This window comes from Schistocerca gregaria, chromosome 6 (genome assembly GCF_023897955.1).
Source record: "Schistocerca gregaria isolate iqSchGreg1 chromosome 6, iqSchGreg1.2, whole genome shotgun sequence".
NCBI classification, from domain to species: Eukaryota; Metazoa; Arthropoda; class Insecta; order Orthoptera; family Acrididae; genus Schistocerca; species Schistocerca gregaria.
The window spans coordinates 564189403-564204629 of NC_064925.1; the positions used below are offsets into that span (position 1 = coordinate 564189403).

General features: G+C 39.6%; 1 protein-coding gene across 4 annotated transcripts in view; it reads right to left on the reverse strand.

The window, feature by feature from the left end:
• LOC126279018 (uncharacterized) overlaps nt 1-15227 on the reverse strand; it is a 174758-nt gene that overhangs the window by 109430 nt on the left and 50101 nt on the right. For all 4 annotated transcript variants that reach the window (XM_049979409.1, XM_049979410.1, XM_049979408.1 and 1 more), the window contains exons 3-4: nt 14913-14958; nt 300-571 (exon numbers count right to left, since the gene is read on the reverse strand). In XM_049979409.1, coding sequence (XP_049835366.1) covers nt 300-571; nt 14913-14958 — 318 coding nt within the window. The remainder of the gene's footprint in view (nt 1-299; nt 572-14912; nt 14959-15227) is intronic.

Below are 15227 nucleotides of genomic sequence, written 5' to 3' on the forward strand. Positions count from 1 at the left end.
ATGTAGATGAATTTGTGCTGATAGAGAAGCTACCACTCTAGATGTAATATTGCAGCTGATATGTGCCTATATTTTGTACATGAATGAAATATGTACAGCTTTAAACTGTCATATGTTTTGATAAGTCCTATATTATAAAACTGTTAAAAAGAGTGTTGAATAAATAAATAAGTACAAAATATTAACTACAGTAAATGTAAATAAAAAAGAACCCAATTGATTATTTACAATCAAATAGCAAAATTCTTTATAGTTACATTTAAAATATTAGATACCATTCAAAAAACATGGATACAAACCACAGATGCACAAGAACTGCATGTACTTGATTCATTCTTCCAGCTGCAATGGTTCCGGTTGATAACTTTCCTTGAATGTGTTACAAACTCTTGATGAATGTGACTTTTCATGCATTCATCTTCTGTTTTAGCTGATTCATTCATGAGAAGTGTAACTTCAAAGTCTATCAGTGTATCTGGTATTGGAAATTTTGCTCTGACTATTCCATGTTTTGAATCTTTCAGATTAAGTTGAAATTCTTCCTTTGGGGGATTCCAATCACTGATATTTGCTGAAAATGTAAGATCATGTAAAGATGTTGTGTTGATTTTTAAGAAATAATAATGCAATAGATACATACTCTCTAAACTTTAAAGTTTTTAAATATTGTTGTGGTCTTCAGTCCTGAGACTGGTTTGATGCAGCTCTCCATGCTACTCTATCCTGTGCAAGCTTCTTCATCTCCCAGTACCTACTGCAACCTACATCCTTCTGAATCTGCTTAGTGTAGTCATCTCTTAGTCTCCCTCTACGATTTTTACCCTCCACACTGCCCTCCAATACTAAATTGGTGATCCCTTGATGCCTCAGAAAATGTCCTACCAACCGATTCCTTCTTCTGGTTAAGTTGTTCCACAAACTTCTCTTCTCCCCAATCGTATTCAATACTTCCTCATTAGTTATGTGATCTACCCATCTAATCTTCAGCATTCTTCTGTAGCACCACATTTCAAAAGCTTCTATTCTCTTCTTGTCCAAATTATTTATCGTCCATGTTTCACTTTCATACATGGCTACACTCCATACAAATACTTTCAGAAATGACTTCCTGACACTTAAATCTATACTCGATGTTAACAAATTTCTCTTCTTCAGAAACGCTTTCCTTGCCATTGCCAGTCTACATTTTACGAGTACTTCCTCTCTACTTCGACCATCATCAGTTATTTTGCTCCCCAAATAGCAAAACTCCTTTACTACTTTAAGTGTCTCATTTCCTAATCTAATTCCCTCAGCCTCACCCGACTTAATTCGACTACATTCCATTATCCTCGTTTTGCTTTTGTTGATGTTCATCTTATATCCTCCTTTCAAGACAATGTCCATTCCATTCAACTGCTCTTCCAAGTCCTTTGCTGTCTCTGATAGAATTACAATGTCATCGGTGAACCTCAAAGTTTCTATTTCTTCTCCATGGATTTTAATACCTACTCCGAATTTTTCTTTTGTTTCCTTCACTGCTTGCTCAATATACAGATTGAATAACATCAGGGAGAGACTACAAGCCTGTCTCACTCCCTTCCCAACCACTGGTTCCCTTTCATGTCCCTCGACTCTTATAACTGCCATCTGGTTTCTGTACAAATTGTAAATAGCCTTTCGCTCCCTGTATTTTACCCCTGCCACCTTCAGAATTTGAAAGAGAGTATTCCAGAAGACATAATCACAACACTGTGTGAATGTTCATATGAAAAGGGCATAATAATGTACACAAAAAATTACAATATTAAATCTGAATAAACATTTATCATAAGGAAAGAAAAAATTTAATAATGTGATTCATAAGATGATACCACACCATCCTAGGAAGAATCATGGTGCATAATGATACAAGCAGATTTTTGCAAACTGACTATGCTGCTATTCATGTCCCTTCCCCTCTTTTATATATATCAGTCAATTTAAATTAATAGGTGCTGAATGAATATCAAGTAACACTCCACCAAAGAATATGAGAAACAGTTAAAGAATCATCAGTACTCAAAAATAAAGTAAAATATGGTTGGTACAAAAACATTCTGTATACATATTTTTGCTTGTGAAAACTTCTGCTATTATTCATACATATTTTCAGTTTGTTTTAGGTATCCTTGAAAACATGGTGACTTGTTGAAGTGAGCTGCAAGAAGAAAGAGCCTGGAGTTAATTCTGCAATTATCGTTATACAGCTTTCAGCTTAGAAAGAAAGGGTATATCTGGTTACTGTAATCTGAATAGCTCACAAATAGTTTAGCTCCTCCTGTATGTCTGGGAATGCATGTAGATTTAGTTTTATTTTTAATTTTTATTTTTTTTATTTTTAGAATAGAATATTTTATTAGCCTTTCAGTATTTTTCATACAATTGGCTTCGTCAAAGTTTACAGAGGGTTTTACTTTCAGTACGATATTCAAATAGTTACAGAACGGGGAGAAAAGGAACTAAAGACCTATTCTTCAGCATTTTGTAAAGCAATGTTTTATACAGTAATTAAATACACACATAAGAAAAGAATCACAGTAAATAACTAGCTTATATAATATCAAAACATTTTCTTCATAACTTAGGTAAAACATATATTTTGATGATTAGTTTCTAAGAATTCTTCAGTTGTATAGAATTTGTAGTTTTTTAGCCAGATTTGCAATGTATTCTTATATTTATTTAGTGGTACTGTACCAGCTGAGCATGGCAACTTACTGAAAAATTTTATGCTTAAATACTCATAGTTATTATGGACTACAGCAAGTCTTGTGGAAGGCAAGTCCAGCAGGTGACTGATTCTTGTACTGTGTGCATGCACATCACATCTCATGTTCAATTTTTTCAGATTTTCTCTGGCATATATTAGACAGTTTTATATGTACATGCTTGGCACTGTCATTACGCCAAGAGATTCAAAATAATTTCTGCAGGACTCTCTGGGTGCTAACCCCTCCATGCACCTGACTGCTTTCTTCTGCCATCTGAAAATACATTCAGCCCCTGGGGAGTTACCCCAGAGCAATATTCCATATTGCAGTTGGGAATGAAAAAAAGCATAGTCCGAGCGGAGTAGCAATTGCTTGCTCACACTGTTTCTTAATTTATACAATAAGAAAAGTACTCGTACTAGTTTACTACATAGATAATTGGTGTGTCCTTCCCATGAGAGCTGTTGGTCTATGATTAGCCCAAGTAATTTCACTGTTTTGTTTTCATTTTTAGTTACTTTGAGATTAAATATTATTTCTTCTGTTTTTGTTTGATTTATCCACAGCTGGTTAGCCTGACATCAGTAATTAGCCATTTGCATCATTTCTCTATTTTTGTCCAGTACACTCTGTAAGTTCTCTCCTTTACTTATTAACGTCATATCGTTAGCATATAGTATGTTCTTACACGGTATGTATTTCGAGAAGTCATTAACATAGACAATGAACAGAAAAGGTCCAAGAACAGAGCCTTGGGGTATTCCTCTTTCTATAGGGAGTATTTCTGACCTCTGCCTATTTGAATATACAAGTTGTAACCTATTTCTTAGATAAGATCTGAATAGTCGGAGTGTGTCATCTTCAGTGCCATAGTATTTTAACTTTTTGATGAGTATGTCATGTGACACCGAGTAAAAAGCTTTACTTAGGTCAATAAGTGTTCCAGACATTGATACCCTTTTTTCATACCCTTCATAAACATTGCTTACCAAAGCTTCTACTGCTTTTACAGTTGATAGGTGTGACCTGAAGCCAAACTGTTGTTCATTTAAAATATTGTTGGTTTCAAATTACCTGTATATCTGCTTATGCACACAATTTTCTACTAACTTGGATATGATTGGTACTATTGAAATGGGTCTGTAGTTATTTGGGAGGTTTCTGTCACCTTTTTTTTATACACAGGCAATGTAACTGTGAGCTTAAGACAGCCGGGTAATATTCCTTTATCAAGTACTCTGTTTGATAGTGAGAGAAGTGGCATTTCAATTTCTTTTGCTATACATTTAACGATGAGATTACTGATTCCACAATAATCTTCTGTTTTGGAATTACTTAATTTGTTTATTGACTTAGGAATATCATTTAATGTGATTCGGGTCCAAGTGAACTTCTCACTTCTTGTCTGTTTTGCACAAGTGAGCAATGCTTCTGCATCAGAGGCAGAATTGATGGGTGGGGTGGTGACGCTATTTACAAAATATTCATTGAGAATATTGCAGTCAGCAGGGATACTCCCTTCTTTATTGGTATTATTTATTTCCCTTTTAATGACAGTCCAGGCAGCTTTACATTTACTTTTAGAATTTAAAATACACTCCTCGAAGTGGAAGAAAGAACACTTTGACACCGGTGTGTCAGACCCACCATACTTGCTCCGGACACTGTGAGAGGGCTGTACAAGCAATGATCACACGCACGGCACAGCGGACACACCAGGAACCGCGGTGTTGGCCGTCGAATGGCGCTAGCTGCGCAGCATTTGTGCACCGCCGCCATAAATGTCAGCCACTTTGCCGTGGCATACGGAGCTCCATCACAGTCTTTAACACTGGTACCATGCTGCGACAGCGTGGACGTGAACCGTATGTGCAGTTGACGGACTTTGAGCGAGGGCGTATAGTGGGCATGCGGGAGGCCGGGTGGACGTACCGCCGAATTGCTCAACACGTGGGGCGTGAGGTCTCCACAGTACATCGATGTTGTCACCAGTGGTCGGCGGAAGGTGCACGTGCCCGTCGACCTGGGACCGGACCGCAGCGACGCACGGATGCACGCCAAGACCGTAGGATCCTACGCAGTGCCGTAGGGGACCGCACCGCCACTTCCCAGCAAATTAGGGACACTGTTGCTCCTGGGGTATCGGCAAGGACCATTCGCAACCATCTCCATGAAGCTCACACCCCAACATCGTGGTGTCGCGACAGGCGTGAATGGAGGGACGAATGGAGACGTGTCGTCTTCAGCGATGAGAGTCGCTTCTGCCTTGGTGCCAATGATGGTCGTATGCGTGTTTGGTGCCGTGCAGGTGAGCGCCACAATCAGGACTGCATACGACCGAGGCACACAGGGCCAACACCCGGCATCATGGTGTGGGGAGCGATCTCCCACACTGGCCGTACACCTCTGGTGATCGTCGAGGGGACACTGAATAGTGCACGGTACATCCAAACCGTCATCGAACCCATCGTTCTACCATTCTTAGACCGGCAAGGGAACTTGCTGTTCCAACAGGACAATGCATGTCCGCATGTATCCCGTGCCACCCAATGTGCTCTAGAAGGTGTAAGTCAACTACCCTGGCCAGCAAGATCTCCGGATCTGTCCCCCATTGAGCATGTTTGGGACTGGATGAAGCGTCGTCTCACGCGGTCTGCACGTCCAGCATGAACGCTGGTCCAACTGAGGCGCCAGGTGGAAATGGCATGGCAAGCCGTTCCACAGGACTACATCCAGCATCTCTACGCTCGTCTCCATGGGAGAATAGCAGCCTGCATTGCTGCGAAAGGTGGATATACACTGTACTAGTGCCGACATTGTGCATGCTCTGTTGCCTGTGTCTATGTGCCTGTGGTTCTGTCAGTGTGATCATGTGATGTATCTGACCCTAGGAATATGTCAAGAAAGTTTCCCCTTCCTGGGACAATGAATTCACGGTGTTCTTATTTCAATTTCCAGGAGTGTATATTCATCATTTGCACAGCACACTTAGCATTTTTTTATTTTCAGTCTGTAAAGGTTTCTCATTTTAGTGTAATTTTCCTTGTCCCTATCCCTGTTATGTGATTTGTCTTTCATAATCATCAGTAGTATTATGAGTTTGTTAAGTTGTGGGGTGTACCATTTGTTAGTATTTTGTTGCTTATGAGTAATGCTACTCTGGTACCTTTTGGTTTTCAAAGGGCATGTCATTTCTACTATATGCTTGATCTCTGTCAGGAAAATGGAAAAACATTGTTATCCATTACATGAGTCCAATCCATTTCTTTTAACTGGTTTATCATTTTGTTTAAATTGGATTCACCTAGAATTCTATATGTCACTTCTCTCTTTGTAGAACTGAAGGCTAACTTTTCTATTTGAAGCCATAGCCCTGCATGATCGCCGGCCGCAGTGGTCTCGCGGTTCTAGGCGCGCAGTCTGGAACCGTGTGACTGCTACGGTCGCAGGTTCGAATCCTGCCTCGGGCATGGATGTGTGCGATGTCCTTAGGTTAGTTAGGTTTAAGTAGTTCTAAGTTCTAGGGGACTGATGACCACAGCAGTTGAGTCCCATAGTGCTCAGAGCCATTTGAACCATTTGAACCCTGCATGATCTGATATTCCTAATTCTATTACATCACATTGAATGGAGTCTCTTTGTACATTGCTAATTATGTTATCAAGGCATGCATTCAGTCTAGTGGGTTTTTCATTGAGACAGTAATAGTTTAATGACTTCAGAGTGTTAATCATATGAATTACATTTTTTCTCTTTGCCCTTATATCTATGTTAATATTAACCTACAATTACAATTCTATGCTGTTTATATTTTGACAACAACAATATTAAAGTATTATTTTTTTCTATAAATACTATCTCATCAGAGCCTGGGATTCGATAGATTGAGACAATTACAGTTTTCTGTTCATGCATTACCACACCGGCTACTTCTATTGTAGCTTCAAGGCATTCAAGAAGAGCAGGGAATGAAAGAGTAAAGATTCAAGAATAAATTTTATGAAACTAAAAGTAGCCTTACTGTTTCATAAAAACAAAATAATAAGCAAGATAAAGGAAGACTATGCAAAAGTTCACATTTTTTGCACATATATGAAATCAATGGAATAGACTGCGTCTTGAAAGGAGGATATGAGATGAACATCAACAAAAGCAAAACAAGGATAATGGAATGTAGTCGAATTAAGTCGGGTGATGCTGAGGGTATTAAATTAGGAAATGAGACACTTAAAGTAGTAAAGGAGTTTTGCTATTTGGGGAGCAAAATAACTGCTGATGGTCGAAGTAGAGAGGATATAAAATGTAGACTGGCAATGGCAAGGAAAGTATTTCTGAAGAAGAGAAATTTGTTAACATCGAGTATAGATTTGAATGTCAGGAAATCATTTCTGAAAGTATTTGTATGGAGTGTAGCCATGTATGGAAGTGACACATGGACGATAAATAGTTTGGACAAGAAGAGAATAGAAGCTTTCGAAATGTGGTGCTACAGAAGAATGCTGAAGATTTGATGGGTAGATCACATAACTAACGAGGAAGTATTGAATACGATTGGGGAGAAGAGAAGTTTGTGGAACAACTTGACCAGAAGAAGGGATCGGTTGGTAGGGCATGTTCTGAGGCATCAAGGGATCACCAATTTAGTACTGGAGGGCAGCATGGAGGGTAAAAATCGTAGAGGGAGACCAAGAGATGAATACACTAAGCAGATTCAGAAGGATGTAGGTTGCAGTAGGTACTGGGAGATGAAGAAGCTTGCACCGGATAGAGTAGCATGGAGAGCTGCATCAGACCAGTCTCAGGACTGAAGACCACAACAACAACAGCATATGAAATCAAAATGTCCTGCTGGATAACATTCAGAACTATGTTACTACAAATCTGTGAACTGCGACACGTTTCATCATCTACTGTAATGTGCAGATGGTGACTGAGGCTTTACAGCTCAAGCATGTCCCATTCTTTGATGGTGTGCCTCCTGAGGTCACTAGCATGTGAAGAGGGTTCTTATGACAATGCACTGCACATTTCAACTGCTCACTATATGCTCATTTGAGTTCTTGTCAAAAGATTCCATTCAGTTGACCTCTACCACCTGAATTCACTGTGTGGAGACGATTACATGTGGTCTGATCGAATCCAATACACTGACTTGCCTTCAAAGAGGCAGAATGCAGCTATGTTTAATTGTCCTTGGCGTGCTTATAAGCCTTAATTTGTAGTTAACTGCCATCAGTAGGTATTGTTGACTGTAGGCCACCATTGTGAGGCAGATGTTCAATGCACTATGTCTCGAAATAGCCACCAAATGTTTGAATGTTTGCTGTCGTGTACACCAATGCACATTCTTGCTCTAAGGTGAAGACAATTTTCTCATGGAAAATTAAATTTTCTGATGATTTCATCAAAAAAGGATGTTTTAAAATCTAGCATTTCTGAAATACATGAGATTATTTATTGCAAACAATATGTTGGTGACACTCTTGCTTATGGATGGACTGAAGATGACACTGAAAAAATTGGCAGAAAACTTGAATCCTATAACCAAATTGACTTCGCAGTAGGGCATGAAAGTAGTAACTGCATCCAATTATCCAATTTTTGCACCTAGAAGTAATTAGGATTGATAATTTGCATGTATTAATGTCTTCTGAAAGCCTACTGCAACATATGGAGACTGTCCAAATGAATCATGCCACCCCACGAATAGCCTCCTGCTTAAAAATTAAGGATAATGCTGATACATAGTGAAACAATGCTCTGATTGGTGGTTTGCACATTTAAATCAGCTCAGGGTATGACCATGTGGTGCATTTGATATGTGGTTGTTGCACCATGGTGCTGGCAATAGTCCACATACACAGAGGTGTGTTGGTGCACGTCAGAGTACGGTGCAGTGAGGAAGTGTGCAGACGTTTTCAGACATGCTAACGGTGACTGTGTGTTGAGAATGGCTTAAAGAACACATATTGATGACGTTATGAGGGGTAAAATACTAGGTTGAATGGAGGCTGGTCAAACACAGTACGTCATATCATGGGCCCTCCGTGTGCGACAAACTGTGATCTCAAGAATATGGCAACGATTCCAGCAGACAGGAAACATGTCCAGGTGCTACAGTACGGGACGTCCACAGTGTACAACACCACAAGAAGACTGACATCTCACCATCAGTGCCCGCAGACAGCCAGAGAGTACTGCAGGTAGCCTTGCTCAGGACCTTACCGCAGCCACTGGAACAGTTGTCTCCAGACACATAGCCTACAGACGACTGAACAGACATGTTTTATTCGCCTGGAGACCTGCAAGGTGCATTCCACTGACCCCTGGTCACAGGAGAGCCCGTACAGCCTGGTGTCAAGAACACAGTACATGGTCATTGTAACAGTGGTCCCAGGTTATGTTCATGGATGAGTCCTGGTATAGTCTGCACAGTGATTCTTGCTGGGTTTTCAACTGGCGTGAACCAGGAACCAGATACCAATCCCTTAATGTCCTTGAAAGGGACCTGTATGGAGGTTGTGGTTTGATGGTGTGGGTTGAGATTGTGATTGTTGCACTTACACCCCTGCATGTCTGACAGAGGAACTGTAACGGTCAGATGCATCGGGATGTCATTTTGCACCAGTATGTTTGCCTTTTCAGGGGTGCTGTGGGTCCCACCTTCCTCCTGATGGATGATAACGCACCACCCCACCGAGCTGCCATCGTAGGGGATTACCTTGAAACAGAAGATATCAAGTGAATGGAGTGGCCTGCCTGTTCTCCAGACCTAAACCCCATCGAGCACGTCTGGGATGCTCTCGGTCAGCGTGTTGCTCATCTCTTCAAACCCCTAGTACACTTCAGGAGCTCCAACAGGCACTGGTGCAAGAATGGGAGGCTATACCCCACCTGATCCAGAGTATGCCAACCCATTGTGTGGCCTGGGTACGTGTCCATGGTGATCATATCCCACGTTGATGTCAGGGTACATGCGCAGGAAACAGTGGCATTTTGCAGCACATGTGTTTCAGGACGGCTTTCTTAACTTATCACCAATACCGTGGACTTACAGATGTGTGTTGTATGTGTTCTCTATGTGCCTACGCTATTAGCGCCAATTTTGTGTAGTGCCATGTTGTGTGGCACTACATTCTGCAATTATCCTTAATTTATGAGCACAAGTGTATATAAAGAAGTTGCACTCATAAGTTTTGTGCACAGTGGGGCAAATGTGCCATCAGATGCAGAGGAGAAAATGAGTTTAAAATGAAATATAGACGCGTTAAAAATTAGTAAGCAAAAGCAGTGAACAACATTTACAATATATGTATGGTGAATCAACTTATCGAAAAGGAGGAGAAGAGGGTATAAGTCGAAGCAGCCAATGATAAAAGAACGATTGTCACTGTGCCATATTATGGCAAAATCTCAGAGAAATAGGGTAATCTATTCAAAGAGAACAATATAAAGCTAGCATTACAAGCAAGAAAGTTACCAAGATACAGCTTAAAACATGATATTGAGAAGAGGAAGAGTAAATTAGAACATTTGGGAGTCTAAGATACAATGTTTATCTCGTGATAAAAGGTACAATGGGCAGTGTGGGAGAACATTTCCAATGACATATGAAGAATACAGAGATACTTTTAGGCTGGGTTATTATGACACGAAGATTTATGAGAGAAGCTACCCACTAAGAGATACTTACGTACATTTAGAGGTACCACATGCAGAGAAGAAGGGAAAAAAGCTGTTGCTTGATGGACTCAAAATAACAATCCACCAAGACAGATTTGGTAGTGTGCTTAATGTACAACTGGGATACAATCACAAAAAAGTGTTTCATGAATCTTTATGAAAAAAATATCAGAAATTTCCCAGGAACTATTATTAACCATTTGCTGTTGTCTTTGAATTAGGAGGCACTGTCAGTTACTCAGTGCATTAATGTGTCGCTGTGCACTTGTGTCTCTGTAGAAACTGTTTGCTAAGTCACCTGGAAAGTCAACAGGTGGATGCAGCCAGAAACTTGCTTAAGACTGGTGAGCACTATTGGAATCAAACAATAGTGTGATTCACCTGCACGGATGCAAATGGATCAACATAAATGTTAAATGAGGACTTTTTGTCTTAACTGTTTTACTTCATGACTAAGCTGTGTGGCTCATCAGTGATACATTGATTTGCACATTTGTGCTATCTTTTCCCCTGCACACTGGATCTGGGTAGCAGCACCACCTGCACACTGCTGGGAGGTGTGGCTCCAAGCCTCAGGCAGTTAGGAATGGACACTGGTTATCAGTGGACGTCTCCTGCCTGCTACAACATCTGGGCTGGCTTCAGCATAAGTTGGCAGCACGTACAACGAGAGCTGCAGTGGTGTTCTTGTGTGACCATATTGCCGTGGTTAAGCTGTGGATGTGCAGCAGGGCCCGCCTGCATCTTTCCTGGGAAGTGGCTCATGTGACCCACCAGACAGTATATTTTTACCTCAATAGTCGCTAATGGCTGGTTCTTTTCTCAAGTGACTGTGGTGAGAGTGTAATGTTGCATGTGCAACGTATTTCTGATACATTGTCTCACCTTGTAAGCCCTTTGTGTTTGCAGTCTCTAATGTGACCACGTGTCACAACTGGCTGTCTTGTGCTTAATCTAAACTGAACTTTATGTGCTAAACTATGGTGGTGAGCTGCCTGTTGTCATTGGGTTAATTTGTTGAATTAATGGCTGCTCCTGATTTGCCTTGTTATTGCATTTGCTATCCTGTGAATGGATTAAAGTTTCTAACAGCTATAAAAGAGTCAGGCTAGACAATACCAGTGAGGGAATGTTTTGCAATTAAAGATTGCTTGATAAACTAAAGAGTGGTTACTGTTCACGCAAGTTTAAATACATGATGAATTCTACCCAGAGTTCTGGTCGTTTTACCTTATAGTGTTGGTTTTTAAGTGGCAAGGGTGATTTTGTGTTTTTTAATGTAATGTTTGCTGTATTTTTGAATTTGGGCCTTGTGTTGGATACATGCTTTGACTTGCAGGTGACCTGTCTGGTTTATTTATTCATGCCATTAGCCCATTGCAATGTGTTTGTGTACTTATGTCATTACTGTCTGGCAGTTAGTTGTTTGCATAACTGGCTGCCACATGGCTGTACTGGCTAATGCTTGTGTGCACTCCCATCCTGGATTTTCTTAGGTACCCACGAAAGCCTGATAAATCTGTTGTTTTGTTATGTATGTCTGTAACTGAATGTGATCCATTCTGTTGCCACTTGCTTATGCCCAATCTTAGTCTGTTACAGTTGTGGCTTCTTGGATCTCTGCAGACAGGAGTCATAAGTGTGGTCCCATCACAGTATCTTGCCTGGAGACGAGACTGATTGGGATACCTAACTGGTGGGCCTGTGGCCTAAGCTGGTATATCTTGTGAAATTATCCTGTAACTCTTAAAAAAACTCAATAGCAGTAATTGAAGCCTGAAAGGGCAAATTAATATGTCTTCATCTCATTATGCTTGGCTTATTGATGGTAGCATTGAATATTTGGATAATTTGTTTATTCATTACTGTGGACTGGAAAATTCTAAGAATTGAAGTCTTATATTTTAGGTAAATTAGTGTTTTAATTCATTTAGACACTATAGTAGTTTGCCTTTGAGACTGGCTGCTTCTAGTGTTACCATTTATTAAGCATTGTATTATTTCTGTATTTGCACTTCAGGTAAATTTTGAAAGAGTTGCATTTGATTGTCTTGCAGTAACAAAATTATTTTTAAACTGATCTTGTATAACTTGGTCATAGGCATATGGAAATTAGCAACTATTTGGCCCCGCTGTTTTGATGTATTTAATTATGTTATTGTTCTGTCATATATTTGTTTTTAAACTTTTAGAGGACCTTTATGACCTTTAATTATTTGTACAGAGAGAGCATTCATTATTTGAGCCCCTGTAGTTAAGTGCAGTCTCACCATGACTATGGTCTGCCTGTAAATTTTCCTTGCAATCTGAATTTAATATTTTATATGAGATGCAATTTTACAGTAATTTTGGCATAAATGAGCCGACTTAGTACCAGTGTTCATTTTCCCTGAAGGGTGATAACAGTTGTTGAAATTGCTGTATGAAATTTCTTATTTATTGTAATCATTACAACCAATAAAACAGAGTGATTCTTAATCGAGTTCTGAACTTAAATAAAGAGTGTATAGCTATGGAAGCTGCTGCCCCTATATGTTACTGGGTTCCCCTTTCCACTCTACAGCTATTTGTGCTACATCTTGCATTGTTTTAGGTCATAAATATGTATCAGTGACTACTATGTGATTCTTATGCTTTATGTTCCACTGGTAGTGGTTTTGTTTCGTGACTGCTGTTATGTATGTTGGGGTGTATCTGTTTAATGATTTTGGAATGGGCAACAACATGGTGAGAGCATGACTCTTGAAATACATTGATGTTTATTTTCAATGTTAATGTGATTTCATGCTACAGAGATATAGAAAAAATACCTATGACTATTTCTACTATTACTTTTACAACTGAAAGCCAACAATAATTGCAGGTGACATTTAAAATCCTTTTGTTAGATGATTGCTGGAGTTGTGTTCTCATCTGTGATCAAAAATATTCAGTGGACATTGACTATGGATACAGGCTATGGTACCATGTTAGTATCTGACATGCAGACAAGACAAAATCTTGCTTTATAAGACAGTATATGAACCAATTATAATATGCGGAAGTGCTCTAAAATGGAAGGATACATGGCTGGAAATCATCTATACATTCTGCTGCTATATTGACTATTTCTCAATTATGAACAGAGATTGAAAGAAATCATATTGTGCAGCTTTACACATAATGCACTCATAAACTCTAGCAGTAGCCACTAGAAATGTATCATTTGATGGTCATCTGTATGTTAAAAATCTGGATGCACAGGTGATCAATACATTGAATTATTCAATTATTTGTAATTTGCTGTCATGACCATTTACAAAAGTAGAACCTACAGACACAATTATATACTAATGTAGATTACAAAGAGGTATCCAGATGACAGACCTCACATGCTGAGATGTCTTTATATCACACTGCAGAATGTGTGATTGCTCAACAACAGTCCAATATGTGTGTCTTGAATAACAAAAAATAATTTGAAACCACTACATGCTTTATAAGTGATTAGACTATTCTAACATCGGTTTATAAGCGATTAGACTGTTCTAACATCTGACAGATTGCCAAATACTTGAAAAACTTTATCATTATCAGAATGTTTAACTAATGCCACACAACCACTTGTGTTTCCACAGTAGCCCTAGAGTTAGCCTGATCTCAGGGGTTGCTGGGTTTTCCAAAATGATTTGTCTGCTTCTCTGATTTCCATTTCTCTTGACCATTGTTGGATGCATCTCTCTGGTACCTCTATGACTGTTTCTGGGTCACACTTGTTTTTTCTTCTATAAAAACATGGGACACTCTCATGACACTCCTCCGTAAAGCCACTGCCAATATATATAATGGTTGACACTATTATAACCCATGCTAGTTTTAAGCCTCTTGATTTATTCAAATCAATCAAAACACTTTTTGCAAAGTAGTGAATATCCCCCTCAGGAGACACCGCCTTAACGAAACACTGTCCGTGTGGGCGAGGGGGTTTGTGTGATCCAATGAAGTGGAGGGCTATGCCGGCAGTGGTGTAACTACCAGCAGGGCCTCCCAAGACAGACAGGTCTCCATAGAGGATCCAGACAAAGTGTGTCTCACAACATCCCGTCTAGTGTCCCATCTAGTGTCCTGTCCTATCCTATTCTGTTCTGTCCCATCCTACACACTCCCTTCCTTTCCTTTTCCTCCTTGTGATTGTGTGGCAGCAGACACAGTCCCCTAATGTGGACAGCGGAAGATCCTTGGAAACCAGGACAACGTTGACGCACATAGGTCTTACTGCCAAGGGGTGGATAGCGTTCTGTAGTCATGGTGAAGACAAGCTATCTAAGGGGTAATAAAACCTTGGCAGGTGTCCAGGCCATGAGGTGGCAGCCCCACCAGGACACTCGGGGCTGTGGGCTGATAACCCGCACCACCAAAAAACACGTATCACAGAAACTAAAAGGAGAAGGAGAAAGTAGTGTATATATGTAACATCTGTTTTTTATTTATATGAATAATATAAAATGAAGTACTCACGAACTACATTTTCTGATTTTCTTAATGAACAGGAATGTGTTATCTCCTGAAATAGAGAGAGAAACCATTATTAGAACTAGTAAAACATTCACAAAATATTTATCATCAAATTTATGTAGGTGCATTAAAAAAAGATGATGATTACGTACCTACTACATGAGAATACTAACAGTGAATAACATATACAAACAGTTTTACTTGTATGTTGTCCAAATTAATTGATCCATTCTCTAATGGGTTAATCTGGATGCTTCACATACATATTACACATTACGCTGTAAGCTATAGTTCATAATTTTGACATAATTGTTGCTG